The following is a 22,934-nucleotide window of genomic DNA, read 5'->3' on the forward strand; positions in this document are numbered from 1 at the left end:
GCATGTAAAGCACTGCCTCATCCCACTATATGGGAAAGCAAGGGAGCACTGAATAAATGTTAGATATTTTCTTTCTACTATAACTATCCATCAGGTAAAAAGCAGCCTCTTTTGAATAGGGCCTTTAAAGAGAAGGATGGAGAGGCACCTGGGTGGCCCAGTTGGTTAAGCATCTGCCTTCGGCTCAGGTCATGATGCCAGATTCCTGGGATCAAGCCCGGCATTGGGCTCCCTGCTCATCAGGGAAGCCTGCTTCTCCCTCTCCCTTTGTCCCTCCCTCTGCTCGTTCTCTCTCTCTCTCTCTCTTTCTATCAAATAAATAAATAGAATCTTAAAAAAAAAAAAAGGTGGAAATATCATTAGAGTGCCTATAATGTACATTACCTTTGTTTTAATCCTTATCCCAGCCCTCTGAGAGAATTCGACTCTTAAGTTTGTAACAAGATATCAAGCATATCCACTTGTTTCTTGACTGCATACAACCATATACCAATTATCTCTTGTCAGGGAATACAATCTCTGTTAGCTTGAGATAAATATAGGAAGGAAATTTAGCAATGAAATAAGTCACAATATTGAGTGCTTGCTATATTCTGTTTACTTTGTTAGTTTCTAGGATTTGTGTTTTCACAGAATGAATACAGTGAGCTAATGAACTCAAACATTAACTCAACTTTTTGCTAATTTTTTTCTACCCGTCTTGGATCAAGGGTTTCCTGTGAAACTTATTCCTAAACTGCTAATAGCAACATTTTGCAGAATCATTTCCTCTATGTCTCTATGATAACTAAAATCTGAAACAAATCCTTTGTTTTCCTTTTCCAGACTCACTACGAAAGGGAAAAGTAGTCTTCACCTTAAGCCCTTGTACCATTTCAAGCCATTGTTCCACAATCTACACAAAATGTGTACCCTGTTAAAGTCCACACCAACTATTTATACCACCTTCTAAATTGTTTTGCTATAACCCACCAACTTCTAGGATGCCCCTTCCAGTTCTTCTCATATGTCAGTTCCTAAGTCACCATTTTCCATTCTACCCTGACTCCTATCATCATTCCTGATTTTAGCATCCTCAAATACTAACACCACCTTGACTCTATTTCAGGCATTCTAGACTTTAACTAGACTATCTTCTGTCCAAGTCCAGATCTGTTTCTCATTCGGTTCTTCCCCTAGCCTTATCCAACCTAGTCGCTGCAGCTGCCCTGACATCTTAGAGAATTCCTTGGCTCATTTAACCTCACACTGGCCTCTATATCTTTTCCAGCTTTTAGTCAAAATATACTCTTTGTGCTCTTAACTCCTTTAGAGATGACAAAGAGTGAAATAAGTAAAATGTCTGTCAAGGAGGTGAGGGAGGAGGCAGCCAAAAGAATGAATGTCTCCATTAGCTCTTGATTAATCATTGTTATAACTACAAGTTCAAAGGCAGTTATATAATTTTTTAAAGCATCAGTCTGAGAACTTGACATTGAATTGTAATTTCTGTTCTCTAATTACAGTGGAAGCCAAATTCTACATGTTTCAACATTTATAAAGGGAATTACAGCCCTCCCCCAACTCCAACAACCAACCCCCCCAAAAAACAGTTGTGGAGATAGGGAGAGATTAACCTGAAGATCTAACCCCGAAATTAATTAACTTTTCCTACTTTGAATTTTTTTAAATTTTTAAAATTGGGGTTGGACAATGGAGGGACAAAGGGAGAGAGAGAATCCCAAGCAGGCTCCATGCCCAGCACTGAGCCCAACACAGGGCTTGATCCCACAACCCTGACATGACCTGAGCTGAAATCAAGAGTCAGACATTCAGATGCTTAGCCAACTAAGCCACCCAGGTGCCCTTCCTTAGGATTCTTAATAACAGAAAACAACATGCTAATTTATTAATACTTCATCTATCTCTACATGTTTGAAACATGAAAAATCTATTAACTGATTCCCCATTCATCACATATTAAGAGTATGAAAATCATTCTAGGACCTCCTGGGTGGCTTAGTCAGTTGAGCTTCTGACCCTCGATTTTGGCTCTGGTCATCATCTCAGGTCATGAGATCAAGCCCTACATCAGGCTCTGAGCTGAGCTTTGAGCCTGCCTAAGATTCTCCCTCTCCCTCTCCCTCTGCCCTAACTCCCCCACCCCCACACTCACGAGCATACTCTCTCACAAAAAAAACCAAGCAAACAAAAAAACCATTCCATACTACAGTCATTCAAACATACTACTTTCTAACATTTTATTATAAATCTTTCAAATGTACAGAAAAAACCTTACAGTAAATACCTGTATATTCACCACATACATTCTACCATTCTTGTTTTACCATTCATCCATACATTAATTGGTCTTGTTTTTTTCATGCATTTCAGAGTAACTTGTAGACATTAGTATGTTTTCCCTTAAGTACTTCAGCATGCATATGTTTAACTAGAGTTCAGTATTTCATTACCTTTATTCTTTTGAGATAAATATATACAGTGAAATATACAAGTCTTAAATGTATTTTGCTAAATTTTGACAAATGTATGTACCTATATAATCCCATATCAAAAGTAGAGAACATTACCATAACCCTTCAGAAGTTCCCTTATGCCTCTTCCCAGTCAATCTTTAACCCCATCCCTCTGGAGACAACTATTCTTATACTTTTTTTCCACCGTAAATATCACAAGACACCAGAAGTGTTCCTGTGTTTTGATTCATTGTGAACCATACATACACAAATGTGTTTTCTCTAAAGGATTCATATTAATGATGATTTGGGTTTTATAATTAATTGCTTAATATGATTAGGTTTTATAGAAATTATTTCTAATTCTTTTTTTAACTTCAGGGAACCTCCACAGGGAGCTCATTTTCTTGCCAAAAGTTTGGATGATGCCTTAAAACTTATTGAGCAACCAGAATTAGCAAATAAAGTGGACATGGTTTGGATAGTGGGAGGCAGTTCTGTTTATAAGGTAAGTAAAATTATAAAGAAATGTTCTACCCCACTTTCTTTCAGCTTCCCTGCCATCTGAACTTTAAAAAAATTAAGCCATGAGCAAAGGAAGCATATTATCCCTACTGTTAGCTAGACATATTGTCAATTTGAATTATTCATTTTAGATACTATCATGAAAACTAAATAAAAATATAAAAGTGAGTTTTTAAGCCTGTTGGAGTTTATTTTCAATTCAAAATAGTTGATGTTTCTAATTTAAAAACATTCTAAATCCTTCCCTTAGAATCATACTTGCATTGCACTGTTTTCTGCTCTCTGGATGTGCCTTGATATCCCCTTTTTTTCAAGGATATATATGTTCTCACTGATAAAGGCTCTCAGTTGCTATATACTGACTAGATGTATATGAATTTGTGAAAGGCAGAAAACTTTCCCTTAACAACTTTTATATTATATGAGGGCATGGGAAAAATACTATATGATGTCATAATATAAGGAAAAACAGATAAAAGAGAAAATAGTCTGCACTTTTGTTTTTGTACACTCATCATGCCATGAATTCATAGGGAATGGGTTCCAGCATCTCAGGCTCCTTCCCTGGGTACAGCAGGCTGGTGCTTCACTCAAACCCAAGTACCTTTCTCCATGCTTCCTTCTTTTCCTGATCATTTTCTTTCACACACTTCAAGAAGTTATCTCAGCTCTTGAGGGCTTAATATGATGAATATGCACATTAATTCTCTTGGCAAGAATCTTGTCCTTCAGTTGTTTTCTTTTCTTTTTTTTTATTTTTTTATTTTTTTTTATTTTAATAAACATATAATGTATTTTTATCCCCAGGGGTACATGTCTGTGAATCGCCAGGTTTACACATTTCACAGCACTCATCATAGCACATACCCTCCCCAATGTCCATTTCCCCACCACCCTCTCCCGTCCCCCCACCCCCCAGCAACCCTCAGTCTGTTTTTTGAGATTGAGTCTTTTATGGTTTGTCTCCCTCCCAATCCCATCTTTTCATTTTTTCTTTTCCTACCTCCCCCCAACCCCCCCCGCCTTGCATCTCCACTTCCTCATATCAAAGAGATCATATGATAGTTGTCTTTCTCCGATTGACTTATTTTGCTAAGCATGATACCCTGTAGTTCCATCCACATCGTCGCAAATGGCAGGATTTCATGTCTTTTGATGGCTGCATAGTATTCCATTGTGTATATATACCACATCTTCTTTATCCATTCATCTGTTGATGGACATCTAGGCACTCTCCACAGTTTGGCTATTGTGGACATTGCTGCTATAAACATTCGGGTGCACGTGCCCCTTCGGAGCACCACGTTTGTATCTTTAGGATATATACCCAGTAGTGCAATTGCTGGGTCATAGGGTAGCTCTGTTTTGTTTTTTGAGGAACCTCCACACTGTTTTCCAGAGTGGTTGCACCAGCTTGCGTTCCCACCAGCAGTGTAGGAGGGTTCCCCTCTCTCCGCATCCTCGCCAGCATCTGTCATTTCTTGACTTGTTAATTTTAGCCATTCTGACTGGTGTGAGGTGGTATCTCATTGTGGTTTTGATTTGTATTTCCCTGATGCCGAGTGATGTGGAGCATTTTTTCATGTGTCTGTTGGCCATCGGGATGTCTTCTTTGCAGAAATGTCCGTTCATGTCCTCTGCCCATTTCTTGACTGGATTATTTGTTCTTTGGGTATTGAGTTTGATAAGCTCTTTATAGATTTTGGATACTAGCCTTTTATCTGATATGTCGTTTGCAAATATCTTCTCCCATTCTGTCAGTTGTCTTTTGGTTTTGTTAACTGTTTCCTTTGCTGTGCAAAAGCTTTTGATCTTGATGAAATCCCAATAGTTCATTTTTGCCCTTGCTTCTGTTGTCTTTGGCGATGTTCCTAGGAAGACGTTGCTGCGGTTGAGGTCAAAGAGGTTGCTGCCTGCGTTCTCCTCAAGGATTTTGATAGATTCCTTTCTCACATTGAGGTCCTTCATCCATTTTGAGTCTATTTTCATGTGTGGTGTAAGGAAATAGTCCAATTTCATTTTTCTGCATGTGGCTGTCCAATTTTCCCAGCACCATTTGTTGAAGAGGCTGTCTTTTTTCCATTGGATATTCTTTCCTGCTTTGTTGAAGATTAGTTGACCATAGAGTTGAGGGTCTATTTCTGGGCTCTCAATTCTGTTCCATTGGTCTATATGTCTGTTTTTGTTCCAGTACCATACTGTCTTGATGATGACAGCTTTGTAATAGAGCTTGAAGTCTGGAATTGTGATGCCACCGACTTTGGCTTTCTTTTTCAATATTCCTTTGGCTATTCGAGGTCGTTTCTGGTTCCATATAAATTTTAGGATTATTTGTTCTATTTCTTTAAAAAAAATGGATGGGATTTTGATAGGGATTGCATTAAATGTGTAGATTGCTTTAGGTAGAATAGACATTTTCACAATATTTGTTCTTCCAATCCATGAGCATGGAATATTTTTCCATTTCTTTGTGTCTTCCTCAATTTCTTTCATGAGTACTTTATAGTTTTCTGAGTATAGATTCTTTGCCTCTGTGGTTAGATTTATTCCTAGGTATCATATGGTTTTGGGTGCGATTGTAAATGGGACTGACTCCTCAATTTCTCTTTCTTCTGTCCTGTTGTTAGTGTAAAGAAATGCGACTGATTTCTGTGCATTGACTTTATATCCTGACACTTTACTGAATTCCTGTATAAGTTCTAGCAGTTTTGGAGTGGAGCCTTTTGGGTTTTCCACATATAGTATCATATCATCTGCAAAGAGTGATAGTTTGACTTCTTTTTTGCCAATTTGGATGCCTTTAATTTCTTTTTGTTGTCTGACTGCTGAGGCTAGGACTTCTAGTACTGTGTTGAATAGCAGTGGTGATAACGGACATCCCTGCCGTGTTCCTGACCTTAGCGGAAAAGCTTTCAGTTTTTCTCCATTGAGAATGATATTTGCAGTGGGTTTTTCATAGATGGCTTTGATAATATTGAGGTATGTGCCTTCTATCCCTACACTTTGAAGAGTTTTAATCAGGAAGGGATGCTGCACTTTGTCAAATGCTTTTTCAGCATCTATTGAGAGTATCATATGGTTCTTACTCTTTCTTTTATTAATGTGTTGTATCACATTGATGGATTTGCAGATGTTGAACCAACCTTGCAGCCCTGGAATAAATCCCACTTGGTCGTGGTGAATAATCCTTTTAATGTACTGTTGGATCCTATTGGCCAGTATTTTGGTGAGAATTTTCGCATCTGTGTTCATCAAGGATATTGGTCTGTAATTCTCTTTTTTGGTGGGATCCTTGTCTGGTTTTGGGATCAAGGTGATGCTGGCCTCATAGAATGAGTTTGGAAGTTTTCCATTTCTATTTTTTGGAACAGTTTCAGGAGACTAGGAATTAATTCTTCTTTAAATGTTTGGTAGAATTCCCCTGGGAAGCCCTCTGGCCCTGGACTTTTGTTTGTTTGGAGATTTTTGATGACCGTTTCAATCTTCTTACTGGTTATGGGTCTGTTTGGGTTTTCTATTTCTTCCTGGTTCAGTTGTGGTAGTTTATATGTCTCCATGGATGTCTATGTATCCATTTCTTCCAGATTGTCGAATTTGTTGGCGTAGAGTTGCTCATAGTATGTTCTTATAATTGTTTGTATTTCTTTGGTGTTGGTTGTGATCTCTCCTCTTTCATTTATGATTTTATTTATTTGGGTCCTTTCTCTTTTCTTTTTGATAAGTCTGGCCAGGGTTTGTCAATCTTATTAATTCTTTCAAAGAACCAGCTCCTAGTTTTGTTGATTTGTTCTATTGTTTTTTTGGTTTCTATTTCATTGATTTCTGCTCTGATCTTTATGATTTCTCTTCTCCTGCTGGGTTTAGGCTTTCTTTGTTGTTCTTTCTCCAGCTCCTTTAGGTGTAGGGTTAGGTTGTGTATTTGAGACCTTTCTTGTTTCTTGAGAAAGGCTTGTACGGCTATATATTTTCCTCTCAGGACTGCCTTTGTTGTGTCCCACAGATTTTGAACTGTTGTGTTTTCATTATCATTTGTTTCCATGAATTTTTTCAATTCTTCTTTAATTTCCTGGTTGACCTATTCGTTTTTTAGAAGGATGCTGTTTAGTCTCCATGTATTTGGGTTCTTTCCAAATTTCCTCTTGTGACTGAGTTCTAGCTTCAGAGCATTGTGGTCTGAAAATATGCAGGGAATGATCCCAATCTTTTGATACCGGTTGAGACCTGATTTATGACCCAGGATGTGGTTTATTCTGGAGAATGTTCCATGTGCACTAGAGAAGAATGTGTATTCTGTTATTTTGGGATGGAATGTTCTGAATATATCTGTGATGTCCATCTGGTCCAGTGTGTCATTTAAGACCTTTATTTCCTTGTTGACCTTTTGCTTAAATGATCTGTCCATTTCAGTGAGGGGAGTGTTAAAGTCCCCTACTATTACTGTATTATTGTTGATGTATTTCTTTGATTTTGTTATTAATTGGTTTATATAGTTGGCTGCTCCCATGTTAGGGGCATAGATATTTAAGATTGTTAGATCTTCTTGTTGGACAGACCCTTTGAGTATGATATAGTGTCCTTCGTCGTCTCTTATTATAGTCTTTGGCTTAAAATCTAATTGATCTGATATAAGGATTGCCACCCCAGCTTTCTTCTGATGTTCATTAGCATGGTACATTGTTTTCCACCCCCTCACTTTAAATCTGGAGGTGTCTTCGGGTCTAAAATGAGTTTCTTGTAGGCAGCATATTGATGGGTTTTGTTTTTTTATCCATTCTGATACCCTGTGTCTTTTCATTGGGGCATTTAGCCCATTAACATTCAGGATAACTATTGAGAGATATGAATTTAGTGCCATTGTATTGCCTGTAAGGTGACTGTTACTGTATATTGTCTCTGTTTCTTTCTGATCTACTCCTTTTAGGGTCTCTCTTTGCTTAGAGGACCCCTTTCAATATTTCCTGTAGAGCTGGTTTGGTGTTTGCCAATTCTTTCAGCTTTTGTTTGTCCTGGAAGCTCTTTATCTCTCCTTCTGTTTTTAATGATAGCCTAGCCAGTTATAGTATTCTTGGCTGCATGTTTTTCTCGTTTAGTGCTCTGAATATATCATGCCAGTTCTTTCTGGCCTGCCAGGTCTCTGCGGATAGGTCCGCTGCCAATCTAATGTTTTTACCCTTGTATGTTACAGACTTCTTTTCCCGGGCTGCTTTCAGGATTTTCTCTTTGTCACTAAGACTTGTAAATTTTACTATCAGGTGATGAGGTGTGGACCTATTTTTATTGATTTTGAGGGGTGTTCTTAGCATCTCCTGGATTTTGATGTTTGTTCCCTTTGCCATATTAGGGAAATTCTCTCCAATAATTGTCTCCAATATACCTTCTGCTCCCCTCTCTCTTTCTTCTTCTTCTGGACTCCCAATTATTCTAATGTTGTGTCGTCTTATGGTGTCACTTATCTCTCGAATTCTCTCCTCGTGGTCCAGTATTTGTTTGTCTCTCTTTTGCTCAGCTTCTTTATTCTCTGTCATTTGGTCTTCTATGTCACTAATTCTTTCTTCTGCCTCATTTATCCTAGCAGTGAGAGCTTCCATTTTTGATTGCACCTCATTAATAGCTTTTTTGATTTCAACTTGGTTAGATTTTAGTTCTTTTATTTCTCCACAAAGGGCTTTTATCTCTCTAGAGAGGGTTTCTCTAATATCTTCTATGCCTTTTTCGAGCCCGGCTAGAACCTTGAGAATTGTCATTCTGAACTCTAGATCTGTCATGTTACCAATGTCCGTATTGATTAGGTCTCCAGCCTTCGGTACGGCCTCTTGTTCTTTTTTCTGAGGTGAGTTTTTCCGCCTTGTCATTTTGTCCAGATAAGATTTGCTTTCTCCTGCTGTGGAATTCCGCTGTTCTTGGTGACTGAAGTTGGTTTTGGATGGGTTTCTTGTTGATCTTCTGGGGGAGGAGCCTGTTGTAGTGATTCTCAAGTGTCTTTGTTGCAGGCGGAATTGCACCACCCTTGCCAGGGGCCGGGCTAAGTAACCCGCTGGGGTTTGCTTTCAGGAGCTTTTGTTCCCTGAACACTTTCCGTAGAGTTCCGGAGGACGGGAATGAAGATGGCGGCCTCCCAATCTCTCGGCCCAGAGGAGCCGAGAGCTTGGGGTTCCGCTCCTCACTGCGCCCTCAGAGAAAAGCGCCCAACCGCCCCGCCTCCCTGGCCTGCGGTCGCGCCTTGAGGAAAGCAGTCAGTTGCTGGAACCTGGAGAAAAGCGCCCCGTCGCTTCCATCTCTGTGGCCTCTGGCCGCGCTCTGAGCCCACCCAGCCTGCAACCCGCACAAGGTAACCCCGGGCTGAGAGCTCAGTCCTCGGCTCTGTCGCTGTAGCCGGCTTCCCCGCTCCATTACCTGCGAGCTCCGCGGCCCTCAGACACCCCCGGTCCTTCCGTGACCCCGCGGGACCTGGGGTTATGCTGACCCCGCCTGGGTTTCCCCCCGGTTTAGCCCCTGGAGCGATGTCTCCCAGTGGAGCAGACTTTTAAAAGTCCCAATTTTGTGCTCCGTTGCTCCGCCGCTTGCCGGGAGCCAGCCCTTCCCCCGGGGTCTATCTTCCCGTCGCTTTGGATTCACTTCTACGCAGGTCCTACCTTTCAGAAAGTGATCGATTTTCTGTTTCTAGAATTGTTGCTCTTCTTCTCTTTGATTTCCCGTTGAATTTGTAGGTGTTCACAATGGTTAGATAAGCTATCTAGCTGATCTCCTGCTACCCCGATGTCGTCTCAGCCTGCTACTTCTCTACCATCTTGACTCCCCCTCCCTTCAGTTGTTTTCAACAGTGCCAACAGCATACTGTACCCTTGTAGACTCTTCCAGCTTTGCCATTTCAGCATTCGTGGAATGTTCCTGTTTGAATAGTGCCCCTTCCCTTGATGACCACAACATCATCTTTCTTGTAGATTCCCATGTATGTGGCCACAGGAGCAACTCCATGTTTTCTAAAAGGCCAAGAGAACATATAGCAGATACCTCTCCTCTTTCCCTTGGTGCTAGTCATTTTGGTAAATTACTGGAAGAAGGAGGCTCTGGCCCAAAGCTTTTTTTTGGGGTGGGGGGAATAAGATTTTATTTTTAAGTAAATCCTGTACCCAATGTTGGGTTCAAACCCACAACTGCAAGATCAAGAGTCACACACTCCATAGACCGAGCCAACCAGATATCCCAAAATATTCCTTATTCTTGATACCAAATGACTTTCAGCTTTCAAAATTTTTGAGAATATTAAATATTCTCAATATTCTCTCTATTAAAATGTTGATTCTTAAAACACTAATGAGAGATTAACATTTTGTGGGAAGGAAAAAAACCAGCCCTACACTTTGGTGGCTTGTGATGACATATATACCCAGAGTTTGTTTTATAGGGAAGAGATATACCAGGATCCCAGACCTGTTTCTACAACCTTTGGTTTGCTTTAGTTGTATTATAAGGAAATAGACATTTTCCTTTGATCTTGCAACAGAGGATGAATTTCTAAGAAAACAAGTCGTTTTTTTATTTTGTTCAATATGCACTTTGAATAATACCATATTGACTTCAAAATACATTCCTTATAAATATTCAAAATTAAATATAGTTATATAACTTGGTATATCTATATCTATATAAGTCATAAGGAAGTAGAACCTCTAGCTGATAATTTTGCCTTTTCCACCTGCCTCACATCACAATAGTTTGTAGACCATTTAGGCTTATCTTCCCTGGGGCCAGCCTGTTTTTGTAAACAAAGTTTCACTGTAACATAGCCATGCCCATTGGTATAGTATTATCTATGGCTGCTGTTGCCCACAAAGGTAAGAAAGAAACCATACAGTCCACAAAGCCTAAAATATTTAGCATCTGACCCTTTACAGAAAACCTTTACCATATAGCATTTCCTTGGATACAGACCTTCAAATGCTTCTGTGGTTAGTTCCATTCAGTTTCTCTAATTTGATACAGTAAGAATTGGTAGAATTTTTTGATTGGGTCAAAGGAATAAATGATTTAATATATGCTGTAGTAAAAAGCCAAAAATAAAAAGTAATATTGGTTCTATGCTCTTATTTGGAATTTCAAGGCTAACATACTTGAATTACCCGTTATTTTTTTTTTCTTCCACAAGCTATTTGAAAATCAAGGGTTATTGCTTTCTTGGAGATGCAATTAGGACTCTTGACTTTTTATTAGAGTTTTAAGATACTTGTTTGAGGGCAGTCTTGTTTTGTTTTGTTTTTTAATTTTATTTATTTATTTAACAGAGGAAGACACAGCAAGAGAAGGAACAGAAGCAGGGGGAGTGGGAGAGGGAGATTCAGGCTTCCCGCAGAGCAGGGAGCAGGTTTTTTCTGTAGAAACTATCAACAGTATCATAGGTAGTAGTTAGAAAAGCCATTAACAATATAAGGCCAAATACAATCATTAGCAACAAGGGGCTAAGAAAGTAAATTACCTACTAGCATTATTACTATCTCCTAAGAAATGGAAGCATTATTAAGTTCTGTGTAAATGTACTAAGTATGCCCTTGGGGTTTTCAATAATCAAAGGCTCATGAAATTATACTATTTTGTCCATACATATGCAAATTTTTCTATGGAGAACAACTAAATAATTTATAGTTCTTAATTCTTAAACAACTTCCAAAGAAAAAAGATAATACTGAATGCTTAAATGAAAAAAAAGAGTTCATGTCAGCAAACTAGAGGCCAGAATATATTTAAACTCACTGTCATAATTATTGATAATGATTAGTCCCATTCTCAAAATAACTAAGATGTACTTTGAAGGACCCCAAAATAAAGAATGGGATATTTAAATAGCATGCTTTAGAGGTAACAAGTTATGTAGCATGTCTCTAATACTTAGTACAAACTTGACTGTATAATTAAAACGAACAGAAATCTTAGAGTTTCTATTTCTTTTGACAGATAAATTAGGAAATTAATGCCTTTTTTTTTTTTTTAAAGGAAGCCATGAACAAACCAGGCCATCTTAGACTATTTGTGACAAGGATTATGCAGGAATTTGAAAGTGACACATTTTTTCCAGAAATTGATTTGGAGAAATATAAACTTCTGCCAGAGTAAGTAAAATGTTATTAATTTGTCTGAAGCACTTTTGGATTTCCTGCTTAAGAATTCTAGAAAGAGCAATACTCTTCAGATTGAATTTGGAGTAGTTATGTTTTCTGTAGACAAATACTTTGGGAATTTTTGGAAATATGCTTTAACAAACTTGGAAATGTTTAAGTTCTAATCATCTTGCTGAAATCTAGAGAGTAGTAATTAGTTCATTCCACAAAATCTGTGCTTAGCATCAGATGCTGTCTTAGGCACTGGAGAAACAGTGCTTACAAGACAGATGCTATCCCTGCTCTCTAAGATTAGATTCTTTGTAGTAGAGGAAGAGGGTAGCAAATGATGAACATCAAGAAAGTTGCTGTATGGAGAATTGAAATACAGTGATGTGGTAAATACTGTATTGTCTGAGAAGTCTTCTCTGAAGAGTGGTATCTACACTGAGATCTAAAATGGCAAGAAGCCAGCCATGCAAAGCGCAGAGAAGAGCTTTCCAGAAACCAGAAATAGTGTAGACACCAGAGGGCAGGAACAATTACGGTGTACTCCCTGACCCTGAAAGCCACCCTGAGCATTGTAAGCAAGCAAGAGGCCAGAAGGGGTCAGACCAGATGCAGGTTTAGATGGTTTGAATAGAGAGCGAGTGATACTGTTCCAGCTGTTTGTGGAGAACGGACGGGAGGGAGCAAGAGTCAATCTGGTTCCCCTTTCTCCACATCCTCTCCAACACACGTTGTTTCCTGTCTTGCTAATTTTGGCAGCCACTTTGGAGAACAGTGTGGAGATTCCTCAAGAAATTAAAAATAGAGCTTCCCTATGACCCTGCAATTGCACTACTGGGTATTTACCCCAAAGATACAGATGTAGTGAAAAGAAGGGCCATCTGTACCCCAATGTTTATAGCAGCAATGGCCACGGTCACCAAACTGTGGAAAGAACCAAGATGCCCTTCAACAGAAGAATGGATAAGGAAGATGTGGTCCATATACACTGTGGAGTATTATGCCTCCATCAGAAAGGATGAATACCCAACTTTTGTAGCAACATGGACGGGACTGGAAGAGATTATGCTGAGTGAAATAAGTCGAGCTGAAAGAGTCAATTACCATATGGTTTCACTTATTTGTGGAGCATAACAAATAACATGGAGGACATGGGGAGATGGAGAGGAAAAGGGAGTTGAGGGAAATTGGAAGGGGAGGTGAACCATGAGAGACTATGGACTCTGAAAAACAACCTGAGGGTTTTGAAGGGGCAGGGGGTGGGAGGTTGGGGGAACCAGGTGGTGGGTATTAGGGAGGGCACGTATTGCATGGAGCACTGGGTGTGGTGCAAAAACAGTGAATACTGTTATGCTGAAAATAAAAAACAATAAAAAAAAATTCTAATTAAAAAAAAAAAAAGTGAATCTGGGAGACCAGTTGGCTATGAGAGTTGAAGCAAAAGAGTAAGGGATTTGGATAGCAGTGGTGGAAATCAACAGAAGGGGTTACTCTTGTTTTAGTATGGAGTTGTGATTTTAACATGAAACTGCCTGATTTTGAAGACTCCTAGCAATTTAAAGCACTTTTCATACTTCAGTTTATAAAAGAAAATTTAAAAAGCACTTTTCAGCTCTTGGCTATGGAGAGTAAAAGATTAATTGCATCTATACTTTCAGACTAGGTTTTAACACATTCTTTCAAATAGTCTCAGTTGAATCCAGTCATTATTTAAGTGTGAGTTTGTTTTGGGAAATACCTCCTAAAAGAACATTCAGAGTCAAGTCTGAATACGTGGATGACCAGGCTTTAAAGTAACAGTCCATTGAGTAACAGGTAATAGTCATGAATCTAATGAAGTGTGTGACTGATTTCCTTGGGCTTTTAACTAGCTGTAAAGAAAACTGAAAATTTTAAGAGCTCTATAAGTATTCTAAACAGCTGAAGTACAGCCTTTTGCTTAGTCTCCAAAGGTGACCGCATAGAAAAATCACACTTAGTGATTTTGTATATATTTATGAAATCAGTTATATTTCTTTGTCACATCTTATATGTTTTCTCTTATACTGCTTAGGTTGCTGATTCTCATATTATGTGAATATTGATCTCTGCTGTCCCTCATTCCATCTTTGCTGCTAACAAAAAGAAAAGATTACTGTGTGAATTTACCTTTCCAAATCTTGTTGCTCTCCATCAGACCTCTTTTTAGAACCGACTCTGGGATCCTTGATAACTTAAAACATTTTACTACCATTCTGGCTCTCAGCTCTTAGGAATGAAGAATTTAACATCTTTACTGTGTGATGATTCACACATCACACCATTCACCCATTGAAAGTATATGTTCAGTGGTTTGAATATATTCAGATTTGTGCAACCGTTACTACAGAGATTCCCTTAAAGAATTTTGCTATCTAAGCAGTATTTGTTTTTCTAAACCATGAATGTGTGATGTCTTTCTACTTATTTAGATACTATTATAAATGGAGCTTTTTCATCATTTTATTTTCAAACTGTTCATTGGTAGTAAAACCAGTAGAATCAATTGTAATAGATATACAATTGATTTTTGTTTATTGCTCTTGTATCCTACAACCTTGCTGAACTCATTTATTCTAATGTTAGTGAATTCCTTAGGATTTTCTATATGCAGGATATACATTTACAAATAGAGGTAGTTTTACTTCTTCCTAATCTGCATTTTTAAAATTTCTTTTTCCTACCACTTGCTCTGGCTAGACCCTCCTGTGCAGTTACGAACAGAAATGGCAAGAGTAAGACATCCTTGTCTTGTTCCTCCTCTTAAGGGAAGGCATTCAGTCTTTTACCATTAAGTATATTAGCTGTGGGCTTGTCATACATGCCATTTATCTCATTGAGTATTTTTACATGAGGAAGTGTTGGATTTGTCAAATGCTTTCTCTGAGTCTATTGAGATAATCATGTGGTCTTTGTCTTTAAAAGGTTATTAATATGGTGTATTATATTGATTTTCATGTTAAACTATTCCTACATTTCCAGGATAAATCCATTTTGTAGTAACGTACAGTCCTTTCTATATGTTCCTGAATTCAGTCTGCTAATGTTTTGTTAAGGATTTTTGTATTTATATTCATAAAGGGATATTGGTCTATAATTTTCTTTTTCTGTAATGTCTTCACCTGGTTTTGGTGTCAGAAGAATTACCAGCCTCACAGAATGAGTTAAGAAATGGTTTCATTCCTCTTGTATTTTTTTGGAAGAGTTTGTGAAGGATTGGTATTGGTTCTTCTTTAAATGTTTTAGGAAGGGGCACCTGGATGGTTCAGATCATGATCCCAGGGTCCTGGGATCCAGCCAGCGTTGGCTCTCTGCTCAGCAGGGAGCCTGCTTTCCCCTCCCTCTCTGCCTGCCTCTCTGCCTACTTGTGATCTCTCTCTCTGTCAAATAAATAGATAAAATCTCTTAAAAAAAAATAAATGTTTTAGGAAGCATTTTTAAGATTGGGGGGGGGGCGTGGCGGTGGGACAGAAGAAGAAGGAGAGAGAATCCCAAGTGGAGTCCATGCTTACCATGCTTACCATTGAGCCTGGCATGGGGCTCCATGTTATGACTCCGAGATCATGACCTGAGCCAAAATCAAGAGTTGGATGCCACTCAGATACCCCTAGAAAATTTTAATTGTGGGTAGATTCAGATAGGAAATTGCTATCCAAAGCCAAAATCCAAGGAAATTGCTCCAAAATGGACATTCTAAACAAGGCTATGATGTCATAGCATCATTTGATGGTTATCTTACCTTCAAGCCTGTACCAATATAATAACAGCCTCTTAAAGGTGAGGTGGAAGGAATCCCCTAAGGGTAAATCTGGAGTAGGTCAATCTTTGATGAAGTAGAGAAAAAGGAAGACAAAGGGACTATACCTTGTTCCTGGAAGTCTATAATGTTGCTCAATTCTTGAGCTGCTTTCTCTCCAAATCTCTATATACTGAGGAACTTAGAATTGCTCCCTACTGTCCAGAAATGAACTCTGATCATTTTCTATTCTCCCCTTCTTCTTTCCCCACAGCTACTCTTCGTTTAGACCCATTATCCCTATTAGTGGGCCTCTTGTGGTTCCATAAGTTTCAGTTCAAACACAGTTATCTTTTATTAACACCATACTTCCTGATAATAAAAGCACTAGTAAAAGGAAATAAAGATGAGAGGACTGTTGTAAAGTGCAAAGAGAATAAAATTAGAAGTTAGGTGAAACCACAAGCGGTAGAAACCTAAAAGCAGAAATTAGTCTTAACAAAGTAAAGTTTGACTTTGTGTCTGCCTTTTTCCCCCATGGGTCATTGTCTGTGCAATTCGTTTTTTCTTTTTCTTTTTTTTTTTAATGACCGTACCATGCCAGCCTGTCCTCTAGGGCTCTGCCCTCATTCATCTTGTCTGGAAGAAATCTTTCTGCCTCAGACAATTTCACACAAGACTTCAACCAAACCAGCAGGCCCAAATATTTTCTATCAGCAGTTTTCTGCTTAATGAGCCCCAAACAGGTTTTCCTTTTAGTTAACAATCTTCTGTTTAACCTTGCAGTCAAAGAGGATAAAGACCAGACGAGGTCTTTGAAACAGTAGTTGGCTCCAGAGCTGGTACAGATGTCCCTTATCAATGGACAACTCGAGGAGGGTTTTTGGCTGACGTTTCCTCTTCTTTTCCTATGACGTCCTGACGAGTCAACAGGATCCTTATTCATGTTATTTGTATGTCTTTCTCCTGAGCCTGTGCTTGCTATAGAGCCTTCATTTTATTTCAGTTGTGCATTATTTCTTATGGATAACTGCTTTAGGAACTCTGTTTACCTCTTAGACTTTACATTAAATCATCTCTGTAATAGTCTCATGATACTTTGTCATTTCTGATCTTAATGTCTTTTCATATTCATTGGATTCCTTACTGCTTGAAGATTCTAGAGCTGGATTTCTTTCTGGGTGGTTCATATAGGAGGTATTTCCAAATCCTGTTAGGCTTAAACTCAGTTCATATATGGCTCCTAGGCCATTGGGAAATATGGTGGTGGGGTACTTATGGTCATTATTAAAATAGACTGAATATGTGAATATTGTAGAAAGTAAAATGAAAGATAAATAGAAATGAATTTCAGTTTCACAGAGCAGATTAACGTTACTACTGTGGCTAGTGACCATAGCCAGCCAATAGCATGGTATTTCTGTTACTATTATTCATGGTTTTATTTTTTATTTTTTTTTCTAAAGATTTTATTTATTTATTTGACAGAGATCACAAGTAGGCAGAGAGGCAGGCAGAGAGAGGGGGGAAGCAAGCTCCCCACTGAGTGGAGAGCCCGATGCGGGGGTCGATCCCAGGACCCTAAGATCATGACCTGAGCCAAAGGCAGAGGCTTAACCCATTGAGTTGCCCAGGCTCCCCTTATTCATGGTTTTAGAAATAATTTTGATACTTTGCTTTTATTTTATTAACTGAGAATCTTCATACTCTTGAGAATTTTATACACAGACAAAAATGTAAATGCTGACTCATTCCAAAGAAATTAAAGTCATGGTTAAACGTTGGCGTCATAAAATCATTTCTTTAAAAGTTAAGGAAAAATGTTTATTGCTATTAAAACAGTGGAACAGGGCGCCTGGGTGGCTCAGTGGGTTAATCCTCTGCCTTCGGCTCAGGTCATGATCTTAGGGTTCTGGGATCAAGCATCGAGCTCTCTGCTCAGCAGGGAGCCTGCTTCCACCTCTCTCTCTGCCTGCCTCTCTGCCTACTTGTGATCTCTGTCTGTCAAATAAACAAATAAAATCTTTAAAAAAATAAAAAACAGTGGAACAGAAACAGCTTAGAAAATGGTTAGTAATAGAAATATAGCTTCTCCCTCTGAAATATAAGTTTTTCAAGAAAAAACAGCCTTTTCTTCTCCTTATACATCATTATGCTGTTACTTTATGTCTCTAATTATATTTCTTATCACATGGCATCACCTCTCATTAGTCAACAAAAGGTTAATACCTGTTATAACTCAGCATTGTACTGGATATCAAAACAGATTTAATTTTTTTCCTGTATTATCCTTGTTACATTGAGTTTAGAAAATATGGAGATGAAACCAAATGATAATATTAAAAGGTAACGTTTGTAGAGCACTTAATGTAAAATCATGAACTCAGTGCTAAATTATTCCTAAAGACAAGACTGTGGTCATAACTAAGTATCACACAGCAGAACCAAAGTGAGACATGAATCTGAGTAAAGCAGTGTTCCTCCTCACCCCCTGGAGCATATTGGGGGGGTAGCCCACAAATACTGATGAAGTACAAGATTTGGGCTGGAGATGGGAGTGGTCAGTACAGCCTTCAAATGGAGAACCGGGGTTTTGGTTTTCTTTGCCCGTGGTGGTTATTTTTCAGTGGGGGAAAAAAATTTATTGTGGTGAGAATAAACATGAAACCCACCCTCAACAAAATTTTAATTATACAATACAGTGTTGTTAACTGTTGGCACACTGCTGCACAGTGCATCTCTAGAACTTAATCATCTTGCACAACAAGCTTTCTTCCCTTTGAACAGCAGCTCCGTCTTCCCTTCCCCCCCAGCCTCTGTCAACCACCATTCTACTCTGTTCTTACTAGTTTCACCATTGTAGATACCACAGTATTTGTCCTTCTGTGACTGGCTTATTTCATGTAGCCCAGTGTCCTCCAGGCTCATCATGTTGCTGCATATGGCAGGATTTCCTTCTTTTTTGAGGAAGAATAATATTCTATTATATGTATACAGCACATTTTCTTTATTCATCTGTTGATGGGCATTTAAGTAGCTATTGTGAATTAGGCTGCAGTGAACATGGGAGGGCATATATCTCTTTGAGATTGTGATTTGTTATCAAAAAAGCCCCCAAGAGATAACAAGTGTTGGTGAGGAGGTTATACATGTTGGTGGGAATGTAAAATGGTGGAGCCACTGTGGAAAACAGCACAGAAGTTCCTCAAAAATTAAAAAAGAGAACTACCTAAGATCCAGCAGTTCCCCTTCTTGGTGTACACCCAAAGGAGGGCCTGGGTTTTGAATTGGAAAGTGGAGGGAACACAGAGCTTACTGAGAGTTAGAAATTACCACATAAACAGTGATGCCAGGAAAAGAATTGCAGTAAGCCACACACTGGGAAACTGAGCATTGAGCGGCAGGGAGGACACAGAACTTCAGTTCTGCTCTAAGCAGCTGAAGGTTGTATTTTGTTTTTCCTTTGCTCAGACAAGAAATTTGATACCAGGTGTAAGATTTGCAAAATGTTATTAAGCAATTTCATACTAGCTGATTGGTAGTGGAAAGAAAAGAGAAACTGCTGACAGTGGTTGGTTTTTGGACAAAAGAATTAGGGGTCAGAAGGAAAGGAGAAATTGCCTTTTTCGTTTTCTAACTTTCTATATAGTTTGAAAGTTTTTCTTTCCATTCCCATATGTAGTGTACTTGCATAATACCCAGTTTCACAGTGGCTTACCATTGTGAAGAAAAAAAGGAAAGGAAAACTTTTATTTACCTTATGCACTATTGATGCCTCTAGGCCGAGAGTCAAGGAAGCTTTTTATTTTTATTTTTTATTTTTTTCAAAGATTTTATTTATTTGATAGAGAGAGAGAGATCACAAGTAGGCAGAGAGGCAGGCGGAGAGAGAGAGGGAAGCAGGTTTCCTGCCAAGCAGGGAGCCCGATGTGGGGCTTGATCCCAGGACCCTGAGATCATGACCTGAGCCGAAGGCAGAGGCTTAACCCACTGAGCCACCCAGGCACCCCTCAAGGAAGCTTTTTAATTGATACATTGTTATGCATGTTTTTCTTTTACAGATACCCAGGTGTTCTTTCTGATGTCCAGGAGGAAAAAGGCATTAAGTACAAATTTGAAGTATATGAGAAGAACGATTAATGTGAAGATGTTTTCTGGTTTATTTCAAGTTAGTTGTTCCCCCTCCCCTCCAAACAATTATAGATATTAATATTAGAAAATAGACTTCTGTTGACTTTAGGTCAATGGATAATTACCTCTAAGCAATGAAATTTTATTAATCTTAGTTAGGCTATAGTTAAGACTAAGCTTAACTAGACCATATCAGATACCATTTGTGAAACATTTCTGGCTATAACTGTATGTTGCCCATCAAGGACCAGCACCTTCCTAGGGTAGCATATCTACCAAGAGCCTAAGTGAGACAATCCCCTGATAGTGTAAGTTGAAACCAAGACTTAGAAAGATAGGACTAGACAGATTGTCCAAAGGTCAGAAATGGATTATAAATAGAAGAGCTAGAACTCAGATATTAAAAGAAAATTAGATCAAAATAGGAACTTTGAGTTCTCTATGCATATCACACTTCTGAAAAAAAATTCTGTTCATTCAGACAGAGAATCTGTAAGTTGAGAATTCTAGTATATTCCATAGGCATAGTAAAAAGGCAGGTAGGATACTACCTTTCTAAAGATTAAAAGAGAAGGTCTGAGACCTCTAAAAACTCTGCAGTCTTCAGTGAGTTTCCATGGGATGTTACAATGATAGAAGAAGAAGAAGCTGTCCTATATAAAAAGAGATTTAGTAACAAGTATATGGCTAGAACTAGAAATTAAAAAGGTAATGAATTGAAAATGGATAAAGCTAGAAACCAAAATTACAAAGATGGAAACTAAATTAAACTTCACTGAATTAAAAAATGAAAATTAAAACACATTTTATCTGTCATGTTAGCAAAGATGTGGATTGTTAAGTATCCAAAGAAATAGCATTTTATGCCTTGTAAATTAATCCAACCTTTTAGAGTTTAAGTTAGCAATATCAATTAAAATTCAAAATATTCTGGGTTTGGGCCCAGAGCTTCCACTTCCAGAAATTAATCCTGAATAAAGAGATAGACCCAAGAATATTTGTTGCACCGCTTTTTTAAAACTTGGAAATAGCACAAATGACAATAAAGAAGTAACTAACCAGTATGGCTACAAAATTTAATATTGTTTGTAGCAGTTAAAAACAATGAGGTGCTGACAGGAAAATGCCAAAGACTACTAAATAAAAGAAGCACATTGTGTATAGTACCTAAAATTTTTAATAAGTGTATGTAGTATGTGTTGGAAAATGTGTGCTGTAAACTGTCGAGAGTATCAGAGTTGGGTGTGTTATTTTACACATTAGGTCTGCCTATTGTGATTAGATTTTTTTTGAAGAACTATGTGTTTGTTTTCATGCACAGTCACTTAAGATAATAATTGAGCCATTTATTTTCAAGGGGCACACAACATTCCAAAGACTGATTGCTAGGGAACCACCAGGCTGTCTCTCACGGTCCCTGGTTTGTTCATCTTTTCAAGACAAAAAATCAAGTCTTACTTTTTCCAGGTTGATTTATGAAACAGCACTGTAAAGTGATGATAATTTGAGACCAAAATGTAAATGGTATAACATGCACATGTGTTTTAAATATTTAGGTTAGCCCATTTTGTTTCTGTGAGGTTGAAATTATGTAACATAACCCACATCCTAACAGACAGTGTTTCTCAAAATATCATCCCCATTATACCTGTATGAGGAATGGGTCCCAGAATCTGCAGTACAGGGGCACCTGGGTGGCTCAGTCAGTTGAGCATCTGACTCCTGATTTCGGCACAGGTCATGATCTCAGGATCCTGAGATCAAGCCCCAGGTCTGGCTCCACTCAACGTGGAGCCTGCTTAAAATTCTCTCTTTCCCTCTCCTTCTGCCCCTCCCACTCCACTAAAAAAGAAGAAGAAGAAGAATCTGCAGTGCAAACCAGCACCCCATATGATTCCAAAAACCTGCCCAATGATGTAAATCACCAGGTTATAGAGTGCTTCTGCCCTCTGAGGAAGAAAAAACCTGAACTGTTATTTCCTGTACTAGGGCATCTAAGTAAAGCAAAATAGAAAAATGAGTGAATTGTAAGTCAACACGTATGGGATTGGAGAAAGTAAAATTGTAAAGATTAGACCTGTGTGTTGCTGATCTATTTTAAGAAGTAAAGATTTTCACTTAAATATGTAATAAAAATACATGTGAAAGTAATGTCAGTGACTCAGAAAGGTACGTAGTAAACAAATGCAAGAACAGATGTCCTTTAACAAGATGCTTTTTTCATAGGTAGTAAACTAAAAACTGTACAGGTAATGACCTAATTAGGCACCATGACTTTGTGAGGGAAAAGTTGGCCAGCCAGCTGCTGAAAAGGTTCAGAAAAATAATGATTTCTGAAAGATTAAAACTTGTGATCAAGGATTTTCCAGTTGGGACAAAAAAGAAATACATAATTAAATGAGTATGAGGATGGAATTAGAGATTCTAATGAAAAGGTATTGCTCACAAAAGGGATAGAGCCTCTGGCTAAACACAGAGGGGAAAAGACCTACAGTCTGTGTGAGATTGTGCTATTTCTATGGCAAAGTGAGATTGTACTGGTGACCATTTCTAATTATTTGCTCCTGACATTTCTGTTCCCCAGGAGACCTCAGATGGACCAGGAAGTTTTTCTGTCCATACACTGACATTTCTGTTAAATCTCTTTATTCTTGGAATAAAAAAGACAACAAATCAGTTTGTGTGGTATTTCAAATAACTTTGCAGTCAGTAATCAAACTAGATGTAAAATTTACTATTGGATAACAAATTTTAGGTGGTCTGTACTTCCTTGTCCCCAGGGCAATAGGACACACAAACCGTGAGGGAATAGAGGGTTTGTCTGCAAGAAGGAGAAGATTTAGTGATGCTGAAACTCAGGAAGAAGTGCAAAGAAGAGGATTTCTACAGCGCCTAAACAGCCAAAATCATTTGGGAAAGCATCCTGCATGAGACTGCGCCTTTTTCCCGCCCCTGGTCATAGCCCCC

General features: G+C 38.4%; 1 protein-coding gene across 2 annotated transcripts in view; it reads left to right on the forward strand.

The window, feature by feature from the left end:
* DHFR (dihydrofolate reductase) overlaps window positions 1–22,643 on the forward strand; it is a 30,928-nt gene extending 8,285 nt beyond the window's left edge. The window contains exons 4-7 of one of the 2 annotated variants that reach the window (XM_080804706.1): window positions 2,838–2,964; window positions 11,970–12,085; window positions 19,898–20,004; window positions 22,552–22,643. In XM_080804706.1, coding sequence (XP_080660832.1) covers window positions 2,838–2,964; window positions 11,970–12,085; window positions 19,898–19,976 — 322 coding nt within the window. In that variant the 3' untranslated portion in view covers window positions 19,977–20,004; window positions 22,552–22,643. Of the gene's footprint in view, window positions 1–2,837; window positions 2,965–11,969; window positions 12,086–19,897 lie in introns of both variants that reach the window. The other variant, XM_080804705.1, reaches the window with a different exon arrangement.
* The last annotated feature ends 291 nt before the right edge of the window (window positions 22,644–22,934 follow it).

This window comes from Martes martes (genome assembly GCF_963455335.1).
Source record: "Martes martes genome assembly, chromosome: 5".
NCBI classification, from domain to species: domain Eukaryota; kingdom Metazoa; phylum Chordata; class Mammalia; order Carnivora; family Mustelidae; genus Martes; species Martes martes.